At 37.0% G+C, this 21363-nt stretch overlaps 1 protein-coding gene across 3 annotated transcripts in view; it reads left to right on the top strand.

Moving 5' to 3' along the window:
* Window positions 1–72: 72 nt before the first annotated feature.
* The window catches only part of STXBP4 (syntaxin binding protein 4), a 180548-nt gene continuing 159257 nt past the window's right edge, over window positions 73–21363 (top strand). For 2 of the 3 annotated variants that reach the window (XM_082861200.1, XM_082861202.1), the window contains exons 1-3: window positions 11681–11743; window positions 12223–12350; window positions 16055–16187. In XM_082861200.1, the coding sequence (XP_082717326.1) occupies window positions 12304–12350; window positions 16055–16187 (180 nt within the window). In that variant the 5' untranslated portion in view covers window positions 11681–11743; window positions 12223–12303. Of the gene's footprint in view, window positions 108–11680; window positions 11744–12222; window positions 12351–16054; window positions 16188–21363 lie in introns of those variants that run through there. The other variant, XM_082861201.1, reaches the window with a different exon arrangement.

Here is a 21363-nt window from a genome sequence, read left to right as displayed (position 1 = left end):
AGGCCTGCTCTGTCTCGCGATCTCTGGGTTGAGCCAGCCGCTGCCTTGGCTACGGGGCTCCTCAGGTGGCGCCGTCTGTAGTGGGGCTACGGAGGCCGGGTTGCCGGGTAAGTTCGCGTTTTGCTTCTTGACTGTTCCTCCCACTTTGCTTCCCTCCAGTCGCTATTTAAGTTACTTTTAGGAAAACGACTTGCGTTCTTCCGCGTGCTAGCCATCATCACGTGGGTTTGTGTCCCCGATCTTCCTAACCTCCAGCAGCCTTTGTCTAGACCCGGCGGAACCCAGCGGCCGCTGTCCCGCGCGGTCCTTTGACTGGGGTACTGTGGCCGTCGATCCGCTATTACTGCCCTGAATTCCGGCTCGAGGATCACCTCTCCCAGGAAGCCTTCCTGTTTTAACCACAGCCCACTCAAACACTTGAACATCTACATTTTCCCAGCCCCTGGGAATCGGCTTCTGCTGCTCTGAAGTCCTTTAACCATTTGCCCAGTGAAAATTAACCAGTTCTGGGGCGGGAGAGACGTTGTCAGACTGGTTTTTTGAGAGGATAGTGACCAGGATATGAGGATCATTTAAGGAAGGATTGAAGGAAATGGGGATGTTCATCTTGGAAAAGAAACGCATGGGGGATGTAATAGCTTTCTTCAGTTGTGCTACAGGACAAACTAGGACCTGCGTGGGGCGGACGGCATAGGCAATTTTGCTGTAATGGAAGAAAGAATCTTTCAAGGAACTATAAAGTAGAGGTTAAGAGCTCAGATTCTGAGGTTACAGCAGGTCTGCATTCATACCCGGGTCCTCACAATGGCCATGTGTCCTTAGGTTATTTGGTCTTTTTAAAACTTAACGCCCTTACTTGTAAAATACGAATCATAACAGTAAATGAGAATATGCATGTAAGTAATTTTCACAGTGTAAACATTTAGTAAACATTACTTTTTATTGCTAATGTCCAGAGCAGGTATAATTATCCCCACTTCATGGATGACGAAGCTGAAGTCCTGCGAAGTTAAATGACTGTCATTCAACATTTTATTTACTGTGCTCTCTTGTGGGCCAGACATTGTTCAACCTACTGGGCCTACAGCACAGAGAAAGTCAGAGAAGATCAATTCAATTATGGAGTGTGTCCTTTCTACTGAGGGACTCAGGAGAAAAGCAAGTAACAGACAAATAATGGAATTTCAGATAACAGTACAGTGTGACTGAAAGTCAAGAGGAAGGGAGGTAGGGCTTCCCTGGTGGTGAGAGTCCGCCTGCCGATGCAGGGGGCACGGGTTCGCGCCCCAGTCCGGGAGGATACCACATGCCGCAGAGCAGCTGGGCCCGTGAGCCATGGCCGCTGAGCCTGCATGTCCGGAGCCTGTGCTCCGCAACGCGAGAAGCCACAACAGTGAGAGGCCCGCGTACCGCAAAAAAAAAAAAAAAAAAAAAAAGAGGAAGGGAGGTAAAGTAAGGTCTTTCTGAGGATGTGACATTTGAGCCTAGTCCTGAGTGATGATAAGGAGCAAACTACACAATGACAATTCCAAGTCATGCCAAGACCCCTAGGCAAGAAAGAGCTACTTACCACTGAAGAACAAAAAGGAGGCCATCTCTTCCTAGCCTTGTGAGCAGGGAGAAAAGTGGTAGGAAATGGGTCAGTGCAAGTATACTGGGGCCAGATAATACAGAGCCTTATAAGCCATGTCCAAGCGTTTGTATTTTATTCTAAAAATAATACGAAGCATACAAGTGATATCTGATTCACATTTTTTAAAAGATATTGTTTATGATGTGGAAAAGGGAAGGGAGCAAAGAAGAAAATAGAACAGTTAGGAGGCAGTTGCTGTAGTGCAGGTGAGTGATGATGGTCACCTTGAGAGAGTAACTGATTGTGGTCACAGGGCCAGAAAATTAGAAACCAAAAAAAAAGAAAAAAATTATCTTCTTTCTTTTCTACATTTTTTTTTTTTTGGTGTGTTAGTTTCTGCTTTATAACAAAGTGAATCAGTTATACGTATACATATATCCCCATATCTCCTCCCTCTTGCGTCTCCCTGGCACCCTCCCTATCCCACCCCTCTAGGTGGACCCAGCACTGAGCTGATCTCCCTGTGCTGTGCGACTGCTTCCCACTAGCTATCTATTTTACATTTGGTAGTGTATACATGTCCATATATACACTACCACTCTCTCACTTTGTCCCAGCTTATCCTTCCCCCTCCCCGTGTCCTCATGACCTTTCTACTTTGACACGAAAATTTCAAGATTCTCTGATTCTACAGACTTATTCCTGTGTTATGAGAATGCTTGAAAATTTTTTTCATCTGTATCTACCTTAGTTCTTATACCAGATTGTCATCTCTTTCAGGACAAGACCTGTCATATTTTAAATTCCTTACAGCATAGACTCAAACCCTGTGCAAACATTAATGTCCCTGAAACCAACAAAACATTCCCTTTGACTATTCTTTTTTTCCAGGCAACCCTTCCATGTAGCAAGAGGTAGCAGCATAAATATGTCACTAATAATGTCTTTGTTTTGTACTTTTATTTTGTTGTATAATTGCAAATGAAATTACTCTTTTCCAAGGTACAGTAATCTCGATAGCAATAGAGCAGTGTTGGCTGCAGTTCTTGTGACTCTGAGTGTGCTTGTGATGTTGCATAAATCATTATGGTAACTAATGCTAAGTAATGGGTTCTACCATGAATGGAATGGGAGCAACTCAGGCAACGCTAGTACAACCCTGTCCTGCAAGTAGAGATGTTGATTACAAACTTAAAACATCAGGGGCTGGACTGACGTTTCAGACTCAGCATCTTTTATTTGTAATATCATTTTTAGCAGTAAATAATTGAACCTTGTGAACAAGGTTCTAGTTGTTCTAGTTAGTCATCTAGTCATCTAGTTAGCTATGATCATGTTCAATTTTACATAGTAGGTAAAATACGTTGTTATTTTTCATACAAACCATTTTGGGGGATGGAGGTGAGTGAAATGGGTGCAGGTGGAAAAAGAAGGAAAAATGGGAAAAAAACATGATAGTCACAATGTTTTCTTATCTGATTATTGGTTTTCAGGCTTTCTGACTTAAGGATTATAAAGACGTATTGTTTTTAAAATTTGGTTTCTGGGAGTTCCCTGGTGGTCCAGTGGTTAGGACTCAGTGCTTCCACTGCAGGTGGCATGGGTTCTATCCCCAATCTTGGAACTAAGATCTTGCAAGCCGCACAGTGTGGCCAAAAATAAAAAAAAATTGGTTTATAATTACATTTTTTTAGTATTTTTGATGCATAAGTTAAGGACATTGCAATGTAAATCTTAATATGTTAGCCACTGAGCTGTATTTCTTAGCTGGCTGCCTAATAAAGCCATTTAGATCCGTTTGGCAATTTGAAGTACCTAACAATTATTCCAACAGTACTAACAACTGTTTATTTGGTAGGTATTTATTGCAGTGCTTTCCTTCTACCTAAAAGAGGAAGAGTAATACATTTGAGTAAATAGTAAGAACAAATGAATTGTAGTTTGCCTGAGAATAGACTGGATAATTACTGTTTTCCAATTAGTACACAATAATGGCATGAAGTTGCTGCAGTAAGTCTTGATATCCTAGTTTTTTTTATTTCTGTGCAGCTTCCTTTATTTTTTTTTGATATGAAAACAAAAAAGTAATTGTTTATATTAAATTATCATCATGTAGAATCCACTTTAAAAATGTGGAAATATTTGCAGATTTAATTTTTATTGGAGTGTAGTTGATTTACAATGTTGTGTTAGTTTCAGGTGTACAGCAAAGAGAATCTGTTATACATACACATATACATATATCCACTCTTTTTTTGATTCTTTTCCCATATAGCCTGGCAGCTTCCTTTAAACCACATGTTTGAGAGGCTACTCCATTTAAAAAATCTTGAATAAGTTTATGTGATTGACAGATAAGGTGAAATGAAAACAGAAATTATTTATCAGTAGAAGGCATTTATTTTTTTCAAGTAACATTTATCAAGATCAGGGCCAGCTTCATCGGTATGTGACCTGTGCAGTCAGTCACACAGGCCTTGCTCACTTAGTTGGACCCTGTACTTGGTTTAATCCTCTGCTGTCACTTTCTTGAAATTGTTAATATTTTTTTTTTTAACAAAGGGCTTCGCATTTTCATTTTGTACTGCCCCCTTCCCCCAATTGATTATATCCCAAATGAACTGACTGACATTCTGGCATAATTCAGGCTAGGGTATAGTCAGCCTACCTAGAATAAGCAGAAGTTAAAGAGATAAGGCAAAAGGCAAATTCAGATCTCCTGAGAACAGTCAGGTTGTACGAAATAAGATCAAGCAAAAATTCTTATTTCTTACATGACGCCTAAGACTCTAAGTACTCTAGACCCTGCCTACTTCTCTCTAACTTCATCTCCTCTCTCTCCCCATTCGTCATGCTCCAGTCACACTTATTTTGTTCTGTAAACATCCCAAATTTTTTGCTGCCTTGAGATGTTCTCTGCCTGGAATACTTGGTACCTCAGTTTTTTTCCCTCAGTTTTTCTCCTGGCTGACCTATTATTTGGATCTTAGATGGAACTCTAGTACCCAGTCTAAATTAGCTCTCCTTTGTCCAGTCACATATGATCATATCACCTTTCAGTATCTGAAATCTAGTTCACGTTGTTTCCGTTTTTGTTATTTTTCTCCCAGCGCTAGCATGTAGATGCCATAAAAGCAGAGGCCTTGTCTTTTTTGGCATAATATCATAAGCATTTAGCACAGTGCGTGAACATGATTGTACTGAGCCAGTGATTGGCAAGCAGAAGGCAGTCAGGTAGTCTAAGGAAACTTGTGAGAGCAGTGAGCTGTTGGTCTGATGAAGATCTTTCAAGACGCCCAGAAAAAAAAAAAAAAAAAAGAAGAAGAAGCCCAGGACTCCTTCTTTGAAGCAGTTTTCCGTTGTTTCCCACTGGGTTGTGCTGTGGGTTACAAGCAGATGCTATTCATCCACCTCCAAGACAAATGAGTAGCATTCCTGACCTGCTTAGATTCTTGAAAATCCAAGAAAAAAATGTACCACCAGGGGGAATATTGCCTTTGGGTACAGAATCAAGAAGATAGTAAAATAACTCTTTGGCCGATTTTTTATATCTTGATTTCCTGAAACTTTCATGCCATTTTAAAAGATCAGTTAAAGTCTAGCCCAGGGAAGGGAGTCATACCTGATTTTTGCCAATGTTCTTAAGCAACCGTAGGATTATATAAATAGCTAATGCTGTCCTGAAGAATTTCTGCTGTCATAGGTGTACAAGTTGTCACAGTTCCTAAACACTGTCATTTTCTTATATGTGTGTTTCTTCAAGTATAATACTGAATCTATAGGTCTAACTTTACAATAAGCGATATTGACATTTTTAATATTAGTTCCAGTGAATTTATAAAAAGGAGGCATTTCTAATTTGTCAGTCACAGAATTCAGACAGATAACTTATTGGGTAGCCCTCCTTCTCCCTTAAAATGACCTTAATGTAAAATTTCACTGTTTCCTAAGAAAAAGCCTCCTTGTTCTCCTTTTTTTCTTTTTTTTTCCCCTTTCTAATGACATAAGCATAAGCTGTCACACTCAGTAATGAACTAAAGTTCCCCAGTCACTTGATTGAAATAATCTGGTGAGTCTTCAAAGACATTTAGATGTATATGACTCGATAGCTTCTGACAAAGCACCTTTCTCATGTGCTTTTTAAGATGATGATGGGAATGATGATGATGATGATGATGATGATGATGATGATGATGGAGGAGGTGGAAGAGGAGGGAGAGGGGAGAGACTGTTCGGGTTTAGTATTAAGCCAATAAATCTCTCCTCCACTGTTACAACACCTGTCCTTTGTCTCTTCTGTTTACCATTTCACTTTAGAGGAACAACTAAAAGACACTAGAGTTCCTTGGCAACATAGCTTGTTAAGAACTTTGAATTAGATATAAAAATACTTTGTCGGGCTTCCCTGGTGGCGCAGTGGTTGAGAGTCCGCCTGCTGATGCAGAGGACACGGGTTCGTGCCCCGGTCCGGGAAGATCCCACATGCCGCCGAGCGGCTGGGCCCGTGAGCCATGGCCGCTGAGCCTGCGCATCTGGAGCCTGTGCTCCGCAACGGGAGAGGCCACAACAGTGAGAGGCCCGCGTACCGCAAAAAAAAATAATAATAATAAAAATAAATAAATAAATAAAAATACTTTGTCAAGGGAAGATGAGAATTAGGTTCTTGCTTATAAAGCTCTTATGAGTCTATTCTAGAGTTATTATTTTAATCTTTGTAATGATAACTCAGTAAGTCTTCTAATTAATTAATTGTCTATAAGCTGTGAGTATGTGTATATGTATTGAAGTGTTAAATAAGATGCACTTGGATATAAACGAACATATTGCAGTTACACAATTTTCAACTAAAATGTAATATATGAATTGGGCCTGTTTTTCCTTCAACTAGTTTACTAGTAACATTAAAAAATAAAGACATTAAATCATGTGATAGAATTTGGGGTGAAAGAGATTGTTTTCTAGAAGATTTTACTAAGTTTGCCCAAAACAGTTTTTATCCTTTCAAAATAATAGGTGTTTTAAAAGGCATTAAGTTAATAGAAAAAATGTCAAAATGCCTAGGAATTAAATAAATAAGAAATGTGCAAGACCCATATGAAGACACTTTAGAACACTGCAGAAGGTCACAAAAGAAGACTTGAACAAAAGGAAAGATATACCAAGTACTGTGACAGGAAAAATCAAAAAGATAGATACCAGAGCTTCCTCAATCAATTTGCAAATTTAACGTGATTCCCAACAATTAGCTTTTTTTAAAAAAAACAAGGAGATTTAGATGTTAATGTGTAAAAATAACCAAAAATAGCCAGGAAACTTGGATGAAAAAGAGCAGTGAGGGGGGTATTCTCCTTACCAGATATGAAAACATATTATAGAGCGTCTATGATTAAAATAAAATAGTGTTGGTACATAAATACGTAGAATAACAAATGGGCCAGAATAAAAAAGTACAGTAGTAGACCCAAGTACTTACGAGATCTGGTGTATGATAAAGGTTGCATCTCAAATCACATTTAATAAATGTGGTTAAGACAACTGAGTGATCTTCTTGGGGGAGAAAATAAGAGTTGGATCTATACCTTATACTGTAGGTGGTTTCCAAATGGATCAAAGATTTTAGAATGAAACTGTAAGAAAATATGAGAGTTCTTTGTAACTTTGTGGAGTCGGCAAGGACTTTCATTTGACTTAAACCAAAAATCATAAAAGAAAAGATAAATTTAGCCACAAACTTTTGCATAACCAAAAAAAAGAAATCTAAGAACAAAAGGAGGAAGATATACTTACAATCCTTAGTGCAGACAGAGGAATAATCTCCCTAGGATTTAAGAACTAGAAAATAGACAGTAAAAAGCTAACAATGAATAGGAAAATTGGCAAAAGATAGGAAAACACAGTTCACATAAAAGGTTCTGAAAGCATAAAAAAAATGCTCAGCCTCACTCAGACTACATTAAGATACCATTTTCATCAATATGACTGTCAAAATCCAAGTAATGTAGTATACCACGTTGGTGAGGATTTGGAATACCAGGCACTATTATTGTTGGAGGCACTATTATTGATGGAATTGTAAATAGTACAACCCTGATGGAGAGCAGTTTGGCATTTTCTGTCAAAATAGCAAGTGTGTATAAACTCTGATTTTTGTAAATTTATCTTACAGATAGATTTGTACATGTGTAATGTGACCTATATATAAAGATTTCATTATAGCAATAGCAAAAAAAGTGAAACAATTTAAATATCTATCAATAAGGGAATAAATAAATATGGTCCATCCATAAAATGGAATACTATACAGCTGTGAAAATAAATTAGTATGCTATGTAAAAATATGAAAAGAATTCCAAGTTATATATTAAGTTAAAGAAAAAAAGAAACAGGTTGCACAGTAGTGCATATAGTATGCAGGGCTACCACACACTCCAGAGTACCTGTTCACATCAGAGTCTGTATGACCCATACAAACCCTCAGGATTGTACAGTGTACAACCTGAACAGCTGGGTGCTTTGTGCCTGATTGTAGCTACTTTCTGCATCAAAAAAATGTAAAGGAATCAGAATATTTATTTATATTTGTTTATTTGTATATAAAAGAACTGAAAGGATTCACAAGAAACTAAAACAGTAGGTACCTAAGTGTGGAAATGGTGTGGAGCTGGATAGGACAGAGATATGCATCCATAATATATAACCACATTGGAATGGATTAACTATTATTTAAATTTTAAAAATATAATGTTTCATATGGCATTATTATAGTTTAATCAAGTTAACACTTACCATCATTTCTGTCAGATGTTTTTATCCCTTTCCCTTTTATATTCTCTATTTTTGGTCTGGTAAAAATAACTAGTTTTAGAAAATACTGAATGTCGTGTCTCTGAGAACATAAATTATTAAGTCTGTTATTCAGACATCATGTGCATGATAGGCAGATTTTTATCTGGTGAGATTTTTAATTGTATGGAATGAAAACTTCTAATGCAGTCATAAGAGAGTTGTGTATCAAAGTAAAGCTCTAATTTAAGTTTTCCAGAATAGAGTCAGCTTATAAAACAAAATATTTTCCCCCAGTGTTCCACTGTCTCTGTTTTTGCTGACCAAACCTTTTCCCCTATGAGTCAGCAACCTAGAAAAACAAAATATTTTCCTTGAATAGTCGTATTTTTAGTAAAAGAATAGAATATTTTCTTTGTGTCATTCATTAATACTGTGAAGTTGGGGGATTGGGGTGGATGTGTAACATTACTAGAACTCCTATCAATTGAGGACCTTGCTCGCTTGTATAAAGGAAGGACTAGGAAACAAGCAAAGGAGAGGGAAGGAAAAGGCATTTTATGATTTTTAAGGATATGATAATGGATACCTTGTTCATGTGGAGAGGAAAAAAAAAGGCTGATGTTTGAATGGATAAGATTAAACCCATTTCATTATTGTAAAGAAGTTTAATCAGTAGTATCATCTTCATAGGGACTTCCCTGGCGGTCCAGTGGTTAAGTCTCTATGCTTCCACTGCAGGGGGCACGGGTTCAATCCCTGGTTGGGGCGCTAAGATCCTGCATGCTGCATGACACAGCCAAAAAAAAAAAAAAAAAAAGTATCATCTTCATAGAAGAGAGACAGCATTAATTAACACTCTCTTATCCTACTTTGTTGGAGGATGACATTTTTCCACATAAATTAATTTTCCAGTGTCCTGTAGCAGAAAAAGCTTGTGTTTGAAGCCAGGCAGAACTGGATTCAAATTCCACTTTATAACTGTTTAGCACTGTGGCCATGAGCAAGTCACATAGCTTCTCCATTAACTGATTTTCTCTTATGTAAAATGGGTTAATATTACCTGCCTTTTGGGGCTCCTCTGAGGATAAAATCCTCTAGTATGATGCCTGGCTGTGTTGCTGTTTCATGACGACTCCTCCATTCTGGGTTAGATGGCCTTCCTCCATGCCCCCAGCACCCTGCGAATACCAGTCAGAGCACTTAGCACACTCCTGATGTCTGTTTATTTGACTGTCTCTGGGGAGAGACTCTTTTCTTTTTATCTCACCTCTAGCACTTAGGACAATGACAGGTATGTTAGGTGAATGAAATAATTTAAAAACTGAAATTTCATTTTAATAGTTTGAAGTAGAAAAAAAATTAAATGACACTATATGGAATCTATTATAGAATTTAACAATGACATATCCATTATACTTGGATATGTTCCATGACCTGGGGACCCAGTGCCCAGCTAAGACAAATCACTACTGCATGGGGATCTTATTCACTTTGGTAACACTGTGAAGACAGCCCAGTTTTTTACATCTCCCTTAATCCTCATGGCAACCTTTTTAGCTAGGTGTTATTATTCCTACCTTAATATGAAGAGATGCCAGGAGGTTAGGTAACTCTTCTAAGGCTGTATGGCTAGCATATAGCGGTATTGCCATTTGAACTCAGCTTTTTTTTACTTAAAGCTAATGAATTTTTCATGATATTAAATAAGATAAATACACTTGAAATACTTAGCACAGTGTGTGACACATGGTGCCAATAGATGGTAGTTGCTATTATTATTGTTATATCAAAACTTCCTCACTGAAGGTTTGGGAATCTGCTCCATTCTGCTATATTATTAAAGCAGTCTATAATGAACTTATAAAAACTTACTTTTAGAATTGAACTCTCTTCTACCACTGCATTAGTCTTGTGGACCACTGCAGCAGCTCTTGACTCTGAGTCATTACTCTGTCAAGCCCTAGGATTGTAAGCTCTTCCCTCAAGTTTCCCCTCCTTCCCCCATCGGGTACTGAGTAACCTTCTTGCTTCCTGGCCATCAGACTCTTGCTGCTGACAGCGCTTGGTGGCTTCATTTCCCTGCTACTGTTGATCTGTGTGCTCCCACTGTTTCTGTTGCTTGCTACCACAGGGGCTGTGAAAGTTGAAGCAGGTTTTTAACACCCAGACCAGTGATACAATTCTGTGTTAGGATCCCAGAAGGTTGTCGGCTCTTTCTTCAGAGTCCATTTAATTTATTGACAGAAGAATCTAGGATTTCTCTCACATAAGTAGTTGGAGAAGAGATGGGATAATCCCCTTGATTTTAGTTCTCCACCTCAGTTTCACTGTCCCTAGTACTTTGGGTTCCTGAGTCCCCAACCTCTCTGGGATTCTACAAGATACGTTCCTCAACATCTCTAGCTGTTTTTTAGGCCAGAATTTTGCCATGAATCAGTTATGGTGTGCTGAGTTAGCGATTGCCCCTCAGCTTCTTAGAGGTATAGCATGCCACCTCTGTTTACCCCAGTACACCATACAAGTATTACCATTTTCTATATGTGTGCTCAAACTTAAAAGTGTTTACAAAGCCTTTCCCTAGCTTTCAGCTTCTTCAGGCCTCCTTTATCAATTATTGTCCTACCATCTATTTTTTGTCTTCCAGAAATTTATTGAAACTTTTCATCTCATGGCTCTTCTTTCATTTTTTCTCTAACATTATGAGTTTATACTGTTTGTAACCCTTTACTCTTATATTAGTGGGCTCTTGGAGGAAAAGAAGATACATGCCAAGGTCAAGCTGCCATTTTTAACTGAAAATTGGATTTTTTTAAAAAAATTAACTTTACTAGGGTATAATTGATTTATAACAAAGAGCACATATTTATAGTGAGACAGCTTGGTGAGTTTTGACATGTGTATCCATTTGTAAAACCATCACTACTACCTACTGTACCTTTGAAGAAACTGATGCTTGGAGAAGCCTAGAAGCTCAAATTGGAATGCAGTCTGTCTGATGTCAAGTTCCATGCTGTGGGCTCTGAAGCCTGAGTTCTAGTTGGGAAAAAAACCATTGACTATTTCTCATTTGTATAGGGAAAGTACACAATCTCTCTGAATCTAGCTACTCATTGCTTTAATAAGAGAGCTGTGCTAAATGATCCTAAGGTCTTTTTCAACTTCAGGTTTCTATACTTTATGTTTCTTATACAGAAGTGGTAAATCTGTTCAAATACAGTTTTTAAATTAAATGAAACTGCACTGTTCTCTATAATTTTCACAGTGGAGCTATATGAGACATTAAAATAATATTTTTTTCTTTTTATAGGAAAGTATTTAAGAAGCTCATGGAGTAATATGAGTCAGAGTAATATAGGATCTGCAGGAAGTCCCTCAAGATAGTTGGTGAGACAGTAGGAATTTGTGTTTTCTTCAAAGTGTATTGTATAATTATTTTGCAGACATTCTGACTGTAAAATTCCTAGCCTTGTGCTCACAAGAGACATTTTCCTCAGTCTTTTATTATTATGTGTTTTTTAAGCTTAGTAACGGTGGAAGCTATAATAGTTACCTAAAGCTTAACTGTATTCTTCACTTCTGCTAGAATATACAGATTTTTATATAGCTATAGATATTAATAATGATATAGATATAGTCCTATAGCTCTATCTAGCTTTCTATCTACAGAACTGCCTTTACATTTCTCAGATATTATCAGCAATGACTAAAATGCCATAGCTCAATATATATAAAATATGTCTATCATCTATACACAGGCACATGTTGTTTACATGCCAAGTATATGTAATGTTTTTATGCACAGTTAAAATCAAATTTGACTGTTCTAAGACATGACAGTTTATTTTCTACTTCTCCAATCTTAGGAAAAGAAGAATTTATAGACTCTTCGTCAAGATCTTCATTTATACAGCTGTTAAATCCAAGGCTACAGTAGTGGTGAAACCATGAATAAAAATACATCTGCTGTAGTATCATCTGGTCTACTTGAAAAGTAATTGCTAAATTAAATTTAATATGTTTTGAACTATCATAGTTTAAAATATGTAGAATATTAATGAACATTTGGTGGAAAGTTTTATATAGCTACCTATCTGTGGTCTAAGATAGTGGTAATGAAAAGGTTGATCAGAGCTTTCTGTGTAAATCAGGGTAAAGGACAATTATGCATTCTCTTTTAGAATTATTTATATAGACTGCTTTTTAAAAATTTGATCTGATTTTTTAAATACCTAAAATATTTTATAATTCCAGTATAAAAATAACAATGTTAAGATTAACATTTGCTGACTAACAAACCAGCTCAAAATACCTTAAAACAAGCAAGCATTTATTCTTCCTCATGATTCTGTGAACAGTTCTTCTGGGCTGCACCAGATCACGTAGGGTGGCCTCATTGACATGTTCTGGGGCCTCATCTAGGAAGGCTGGATAGCTGAAGTCTCTTTCAACTTGGCGTCTCATCTTCCAGGCAGCTAGCTCAGACTTTTTCACGTGGTGGTAGAATGGTTCCCAGCAACAAAACACAAGTGTTTTTCAAATGTCTGTTTTCCTCACATTTGCTTATGCACCATTGGCTAAAGCAATTTAGATAACTAAGTCCAAATTCAAGGTCTAGAGTTACAGACTTTACTTTTTAATGGAAGGAACAGTAAAGTCACATTCCTGGGGGCATGCAGACAGAGACGAGAAGAATTGGCCGTTTTGCAAACATGTAACACACATATAACAAGGTATATTTGGAGAAGTCCTGCTTTCAGTCTTGTCTTTCACTCTGTGCCTTCATTCCTCCTATAAATAGCTATCTTTATTCTTAGTTCTTTTTCAGTGTTTCTTTTTGCATAAGCAAATACATATCCATATAAATATATATGCATGTGATATATATATGTGTGTATATAATTATATTTTTTCTCAGTTATTATTTATTCTGTATATAGTTCCACTGTATAGACATTCTTCTACTCTTGCTTACATAGTAAACAAGTGTTCACCAGCCCTTTGACTCAGGTTTGAAGATCTTCCCTGCAGAAGGGTGTCAGGTTAGTTAAACTGAAGGTATCTTTCTCTGATGCCTCCTTCTGGGAGCAGTGGAAAGCTCCAGTCTCATAGAGATATAAGCCAGGCCCAGCTGTTGGTAGGTGAAGAGCTCTGTCTACAGAGCTCCATGCATTGATGTTGAACAGTTTTACTCTGTGTGACAGCACAGAGTTTTATCCAACTACTTAGGGCAAAATCAAGTTCATGAGGAAGTAGCATATGACCAAGGCAAAATGTTCCAAAACACCCAGGATTCAGCTCCCAGGCTCCACTTGCCAGTGCATTCTTAACAAAAAGGTAGCATATTATATATAGTGTTTTGACCAGACTTTTTTTTAACTTAAAATTATATCCTGGTGATCACTTCATATCAATTTATAAAGATCTTCCTTGTACCTTGTTGTAACTGTATAGTATTCTGTTCTTAATATACCATAGTTTATTCATCCAGTACCTTATTGATGGACATTTGAATTGTTTGCTATTTTTGGTCATCACAAATTATGCCAAATGACAAACCTAGTATACAAGTCATTTGTATTTCTTGCCAGAGTATCTTTGGGAAAGGTTCCTAGAAAGGGGATTGTTGGATCAGAAGGTAAAGTTAGAGACTACCAAATCCCCTCTTTAGGGGTTATGCCATTTTGCATTACCACCAACAATGTAAAAGAGTACCTCTTTCCTAAAGCCTTGTCTTATATTGTGAAAGTTCTAAATTTACGTTGATCTGATAGGTGAAAAGCAGTGTCTCTGCCTGGTTTTTTTTGTTTGTTTTGTTTTGTTTTGTGTTTTTTTTGTGTGTGTGTGGTACGCGGGCCTCTCACTGTTGTGGCCTCTCCCGTTGCGGAGCACAGGCTCCGGACGCACAGGCTCAGCGGCCATGGCTCACGGGCCTAGCCGCTCCGTGGCATATGGGATCTTCCCGGATTGGGGCACGAACCCGTGTCTCCTGCATCGGCCGGCGGACTCTCAACCACTGCGCCACCTGGGAAGCCCAGCAGAACTATTTTTAATAGACAAAAAAAAAAAAAAAAAGGAAGTAATATAAATTCTTAACAATGAGGGAATTTTAAAGTAAGGTCCTAGCAAGTAAATACACTTCTGTGTTAATAATAGATACTGTGTGTTGGGATTAGAAAAGGAGGGATCCCTTACTGAAATAACATATGCTGGAGATCGTGTGTGTCCCCATTGAAGGAAATTGACATTTAGAGGGTTTAAGAGGTTATTGGAGGTGCTTAATGAGGACCTTTGTCCCCTTTCTTCATCTTGCCCTTTTCTAGGCTTCACCCCTTTATGTCCTTGCAGTCTAAATCTCCTGTCAAGAATGGACTGAGGTTCTGAAATCTGACTGTAGAACATTTTCTGCCTTTTTTTCCTAGCTAATTGACTATTACCCTAGTATCCCCAGATAGGCCCTCCAACCCTAGAGCTGAATTCAATATAATGCAACCCTAAAGGATGTGCTATATAAAGGGCAAAATATTCAAAAACAAGGAGTTTTGTAAGTTTTTAAAAAATTTTTAATTTCTTTCATTCTACTTTTTTATGATTTAACTTTTGAATACAAGTCTTCTTAAAGATATAGTCAGAACTTCTATGGCAGAAGTTAAGAAAATTTTTTTAAAGCTATAATCATATGTAAGTTATGAAGTAACTCTTTTTAAAGAGCGGTTTCTGTGTTTTGGCACGTTTGAAGACAGCTGGAAGTCCTATATTCAACAATGGCTTTAATGCACCAGTGTAGTAGACCTTAGACCATACTTTGTCTCTGGAGTTAGACAGACTGCCCTCACATTGTTGTTCTCCAGCTTCGTAACCTTGGGCCACCAAGTTAACCTGCCCAGATTTGGGTTCTTTTAGAAAAATGAGGGTAATCATCATAGGGATTTTATAAATATTAGTTGAACGGCCTAATGTATGTATATTGCTTAGCACAACACCCACTACACCATAAGTAAGCAGACGGCCCTGAGCTTCATTTCATGCTTTATTCAAGTTCTCTTGGACCAGTAAAAGTGTCTGCTCTGACCAGTGTTTAGAAACAACTGAGGTGAAGGGGGGAGAGTACCTTTTGCAGAATTCTTTTAACAGTTCCTTCTTTTCTAATGGCATCACTTTTATGTCTGGCAGAAATTGCAGCTGGAGCAAATGATTTGTACCAGGAAAATACTCTTTCTAAATTGAAAAGATAAACTGCATTTTTTTGAGATTCAAATGAAGGTCATATTTATTTTGCTTTAAGTGGCCAAAAACATGTCTTTTAAAGTCACTTACCTAATTCATTAAAATATTTTGTTTTGGAATCCTTCAGTGTAGTCAAAATAATCAGTTAAAACTAAGTCTCTTCAGTCACCTTTAATAAATCTTTAAAGTTGTTTAAATAATATTTTTAAAGTATTTTCTACTCCAAAGAAATAAGCATTATTGCAGTAATTTCTTGTACTGTTTGGCTGTTTTATAGAAAAACTAAAATTAGAGCTAAGAAAATTCATTTGATTGCTTTTGTGTGATCATACTTTTTAAAATGTCATTGCTAGTGTGTACTGAGTATTCTGAGTTGTCTAGTTCTAAGAATTTGATTTACCAAACAGTTTAAAGAAAAAGTAGGTACCCATCTCTAGGCTAACCTGTGCATGCTACTTTACTTTATCTTAGGGATCCTGCCTTTCAGATGATTACAGTTACCAAGGAGACAGGCCTTGGTCTGAAGATCCTAGGAGGAATTAACCGGAATGAAGGTCCCTTGGTATATATTCAGGAAATCATGCCTGGAGGAGACTGTTATAAGGTAAAAATGAAAATAAAAATAACCCTTCACCTAAAAGACAAAACCACTAGTGATGAGGTGTGTTTTCCTATATCATCAGGAAAATTTTTAATTTCTTTTTTGTGATGGTGTATACATCTAGGAAGTAGAAAGAATTAACATTTTGACTAATAAGACAGAGAAACATTTAAGCATGCATTAAGCTAAGGAAGAATAATCTCAAATTTTACTTTTTTTTTAACTTTTTATTTTATATTGGATTATAACCGATTAACAATGTTGTGATAGTTTCAGGTGCACAGCAAAGCAACTTAACCCTACAAGTACATGTATCCATTCTCCCCCAGACTCCCCTCCCATCCAGGCTGCCACATAACATTGAGCAGAGTTCTCTGTGCTTTAAATATAGTAGTGTGTACATGTCAATCCCAAACCCCTTAACTATAACTTCCCTCCACCCTTCTCCCCTGTAACCATAAGTTCATTCTCTTAGTCTATGAGTCTGTTTCTCTTTTGTAAATATGTTCATTTGTATCATTTCTTTTTAGTTTCCACAAATAAGCAATATCACAAGATATTTCTCTTTCTTTTTCTGACTTACTTCACTCAGTATGACAATCTCTATGTCCATCCATGTTGCTGCAAATGACATTATTTCATTCTTTTTTATGACTGAGTAATATTCCATTGTATATATGTGTCACATCTTCTTTATCCGTTCCTCTGTCGATGGACATGTAGGTTGCTTCCATGTCTTGGCTATTGTAAACAGTACTGCAATGAACATTGGGGTGCATGTATCCTTTCCGACCATGTTTTTCTCCAGATATATGCTCAGGAGTGGGATTGCAGTGTCATATGTTAGCTCTGTTTTTAGTTTTTTAAGGAACCTCCATAATGTTCTCTATAGTGGCTGTACCATTTTACATTCCCACCAGCAGTGTAGGAGGGTTCCCTTCTCTCCACGCCTTCTCCAGCATTTATTGTTCGTGGATTTTTGATGATAGCCATTTTGACTGGTGTGAGGTGATATCTCACTAGTTTTGATTTGCATTTCTCTAATCATTAGTGATGCTGAACATTTTTTCATGTGCCTCTTGGCCATTCGTATGTCTTCCTTGGAAAAATGTCTGCTTAGGTCTTCTGCCCATTTTTTGATTGGGTTGTTTGTTTTGATGATATTAAGCCACATGGGCTGTTTATAGATTTTGGAGGCTAATCCCTTGTCAGTCACATCATTTGCAAGTATTTTCTCCCACACTGTGGGTTGTCTTTTCGTTTTGGTTATGGTTTCCTTTGCTGTGCAAAAGCTTTTGAGTTTAATTAGGTGCCATTTGTTTATTTTTGTTCTTATTTCCATTTTTCAGGGAGACAGATTGGAAAATATATTGCTGCGATTTATGTCAGAGAGTGTCCTGCCTATGTTTTCCTCTAGGACTTTTATAGTGTCCAGTCTTACATTTAGGTCTTTAAAACATTTTGAGCTTATTTTTGTGTATAGTGTTAAAGAATGATCTAATTTCATTTTTTTTACATGTAGCTGTCCAGCTTTCCCAACACCATTTGTTGAAGAGAATGTCTTTCCACCATTGTATTGTCTTGCCTCCTTTCTCATAGATTCATTGACCATAGATGCATGGGTTTATTTCTGGGCTTTCTATCCTGTTCCATTGATCTATAGTTTACTTTTGTGCCAGTACCATACTGTTTTGATTACTATAGCTTTTTAGTATAGTCTGAAGTCAGGGAGCCTGATTCCTCCAGCTCCATTTTTCTTTCTCAAGATTGCTTTGGCTTTTCGGGGTCTTTTGTGTCTCCATACAAATTTTAACATTTTTTGTTCTAGTTCTGTGAAAGATGACATTGGTAATTTGATAAGAATTGCATTGAATCTGTAGAAGTATAGTCATTTTGACAATATTGATTCTTCCAATCCAAGAACATGGTATATCTTTCCATCTGTTCGTGTCATCTGTGATTTCTTTCATCAGCATCTTATAGTTTTCGGAGTGCCAGTCTTTTGTCTCCTTAGGCAGGTTTATTCCTAGGTATTTTATTCTTTTTGATGCAATGTTAAATGGGATTGTTTCTTGAATTTCTCTTTCTGATCTTTCATTATTAGTGTATAGAAATGCAACAGATTTCTGTGTGTTAATTTTGTAGCCTGCAAATTTACCAAATTCATTGGTGAGCTGTAGTAGTTTTCTGGTAATGTCTTTAGGATTTTCTATGTATCTGCAAACAGTGACATTTTCACTTCTTATTTTCCAATTTGGATTCCTTTTATTTCTTTTTCTTCTCTGATTGCTGTAGCTAGGACTTCCAAAACTATGTTGGATAAAAGTGGTGAGGGTGGGCATCCTTGCCTTATTCCTGATCTTAGAGGAGATGATTTCAACTTTTCACCATTGAGTATGATGCTTGATGTGGGTTTGTCATATATGGTCTTTGTTATTTTGAGATAGGTTCCCTCTATGCCCACTTTCTGGAAAGTTTTTATCATAAATCGGTGTTGAATTTTGTCAAAAGTTTTTTCTGCATCTATTGAGGTGATCGTATGGTTTTTATTCTTTACTGTGTTGGTGTAGTGTATGATGCTGATTGATTTGCGGATATTGAAAAATCCTTGCATTCCTGGGATAAATCCCACTTGATCATTGTGTATGATCCTTTTAATGTATTGTTGGATTTGAATTGCTACTCTTTTGTTGAGGATTTTTGTGTCTATGTTCATCAGTGATATTGGCCTGTAATTTTCTCTTTTAATGGTATCTTTGTCTTGTTTTGGTATCAGGGTGATGATGATCTCATAGAATGAATTCAGGAGTTTTCCTTCCTCTGCCATTTTTTTGGAAGAGTTTCAGAAGGATAGATGTTAGCTCTTCTGTAAATGTTTGATAGACTTTGCCCATGAAGCCATCAGGTCCTGCACTTTTGTTTGTTGGGAGTTTTTTAATTACAGTTTCAATTTCAGTGCTTGTGATTGGTCTCTTCATATTTTCTAATTCTTCCTGGATCAGTCTTGGGAGACTGTACCTTTCTAAGAATTTGTCCATTTCTTACAGGTTGTCCATATTATTGGCATACTGTTGCATATAGTAGTCTCTTATGATCCTTTGTATTTCTGTGGTGTCAGTTATAACTTCTCTGTTTTTATTTCTAATTTTGTTAATTTGAGTCCTCTCTCTTTTTTCTTGAGTCTGGCTAAAGGTTTATCAATTTTGTTTATCTTTCCAAACAACCAGCTTTTAGTTTCATTGATCTTTGCTATTGTCTTCTTTATTTATTTATTTCTGATCTGATCGTTATGATTCCTACTCTGATCTTTATGACTTCTTTCCTTCTACTAACTTTCGGTTTTGTTTGTTGTTCTTTCTCTAATTGCTTTAGGTATAAGGTAGGTTGTTTATTTGAGATTTTTCTTGTTTCCTGAGGTAAGACTGTATTGTTATAAACTTTCCTCTTAGAACTGCTTTGGCTGTATCCCATAGGTTTTGGATCATTGTGCTTTCATTTCCATTTGTCTCTAGGTATTTTTTTATTTCCTCTTTGATTTCTTCAGTGATCCATTAGTTGTTTAGTAGCATATTGTTTAGCTTCACGTGTTTGTGTTTTTTATAGTTTTTTGTTCTTGTAGCTTATTTCTAATTTCGTAGCATTGTGGTCAGAAAAGATTCTTGATATGATTTCAATTTTCTTAAATTTACAGAGGCCTGCTTTGTGGCCGAGGATGTGGTCAATCTTGGAGAATGTTCTGTGTACACTTGAGAAGCATGTGTATTCTTCTGCTTTTGGGTAGAGTGCTCTATAAATATCAATTAAGTCCATCTGGTCTAACATATCATTTAAGACCTGTGTTTCTTTATTGATTTTCTGTCTGGATGATCTGTCCGTTGATGAAAGTGGGGTGTTAAAGCCCCCCACTATTATTGTGTTACTGTCAATTACTCCCTTTGTGGCTGTTAGTATTTGCCTTATATATTGAAGTGCTCCTATGTTGGGTGTATATATGTTTACAATTGCTATATCTTCTTCTTGGATTGATCCCTTGATTGTTATGTAGTGTCCTTCTTTGTCTCTTATAGCAGTCTTTATTTTTAAGTCTATTTTTATGGATATGAGTAGTGCTACTCCAACTTTCTTTTGATTTCCATTTGCATGGAATACCTTCTTCCATCCCCTCACTTTCAGTCTGTATGTGTCCCTAGGTCTGAAGTGGATCTCTTGTAGACAGCATATATACGGGTCTTGTTTTTGTATCCATTCAGCCAGTCTGTGTCTTTTGGCACATTTAATCCATTTACATTTAAGGTAATTATTGATATGTGTGTTCCTATTGCCATTTTCTTAATTGTTTTGGGTTTGTTTTTGTAGGTCTTTTTTCTTTTCTTTCTCTTTTGTTTTCTTCTGATGATCATATTTAGTGTTGTTTGGTTGTTTTTTTCTTTTTTTGTGTGTATCTATTGTAGTTTCTGGGTTTGCTGTTCCCATGAGGTTTTGATATAGTAGTCTATATATGTACAAGTTGTTTTATGTTGCTAGTCTTTTCCCTGCCTAGAGGAATTCCTTTAGCATTTGTTGCAAAGCTGGTCTGGTGGTGCTGAATTCTCTTAGCTTTTGCTTGTCTGTAAAACTTTTGATTTCTCCATCGAATCTGAATGAGAGCCTTGCTGGGTAGAGTATTCTTGGTTGTAGGTTCTTCCCTTTCATCACTAAATATATCGTGCCACTCCCTTCTGGCTTGCAGAGTTTCTGCTGAGAAATCAGCTGTTAACCTTATGAGAGTTTCCTTATATGTTATTTGTCGTTTTTCCCTTGTTGCTTTTAATAATTTTGCATCTTTAGTTTTTGTCAATTTGATTACTATGTGTCTCGACCTGTTTCTCCTTGGGTTTATCCTACCTGGGACTCTCTGTGCTTCCTGGACTTTGGTGGCTATTTCCTTTCCCATGTTTGGGAAGTTTTCAACTATAATCTCTTCAAATATTTTCTCAGGTCCTTTCTCTCTCTCTTTTCCTTCCAGGACCCCTATAATCCAATGTTGGTGCATTTAATGTTGTCCCAGAGGTCTCTTAGGCTGCCTTCATTTCTTTTCTTTCTTTTTTCCATATTCTGTTCCACAGCAGTGATTTCCACCATTCTGTCTTCCAGATCACTTATCCATTCTTCTGCCTCTGTTATTCTGCTATTGATTCCT

This window comes from Leucopleurus acutus (assembly GCF_964270905.1).
Source record: "Leucopleurus acutus genome assembly, chromosome: 19".
Classification (NCBI taxonomy): domain Eukaryota; kingdom Metazoa; phylum Chordata; class Mammalia; order Artiodactyla; family Delphinidae; genus Leucopleurus; species Leucopleurus acutus.
Note: the sequence above shows the minus strand (reverse complement) of the source record. Positions and strands in the feature narration are given on the sequence as shown.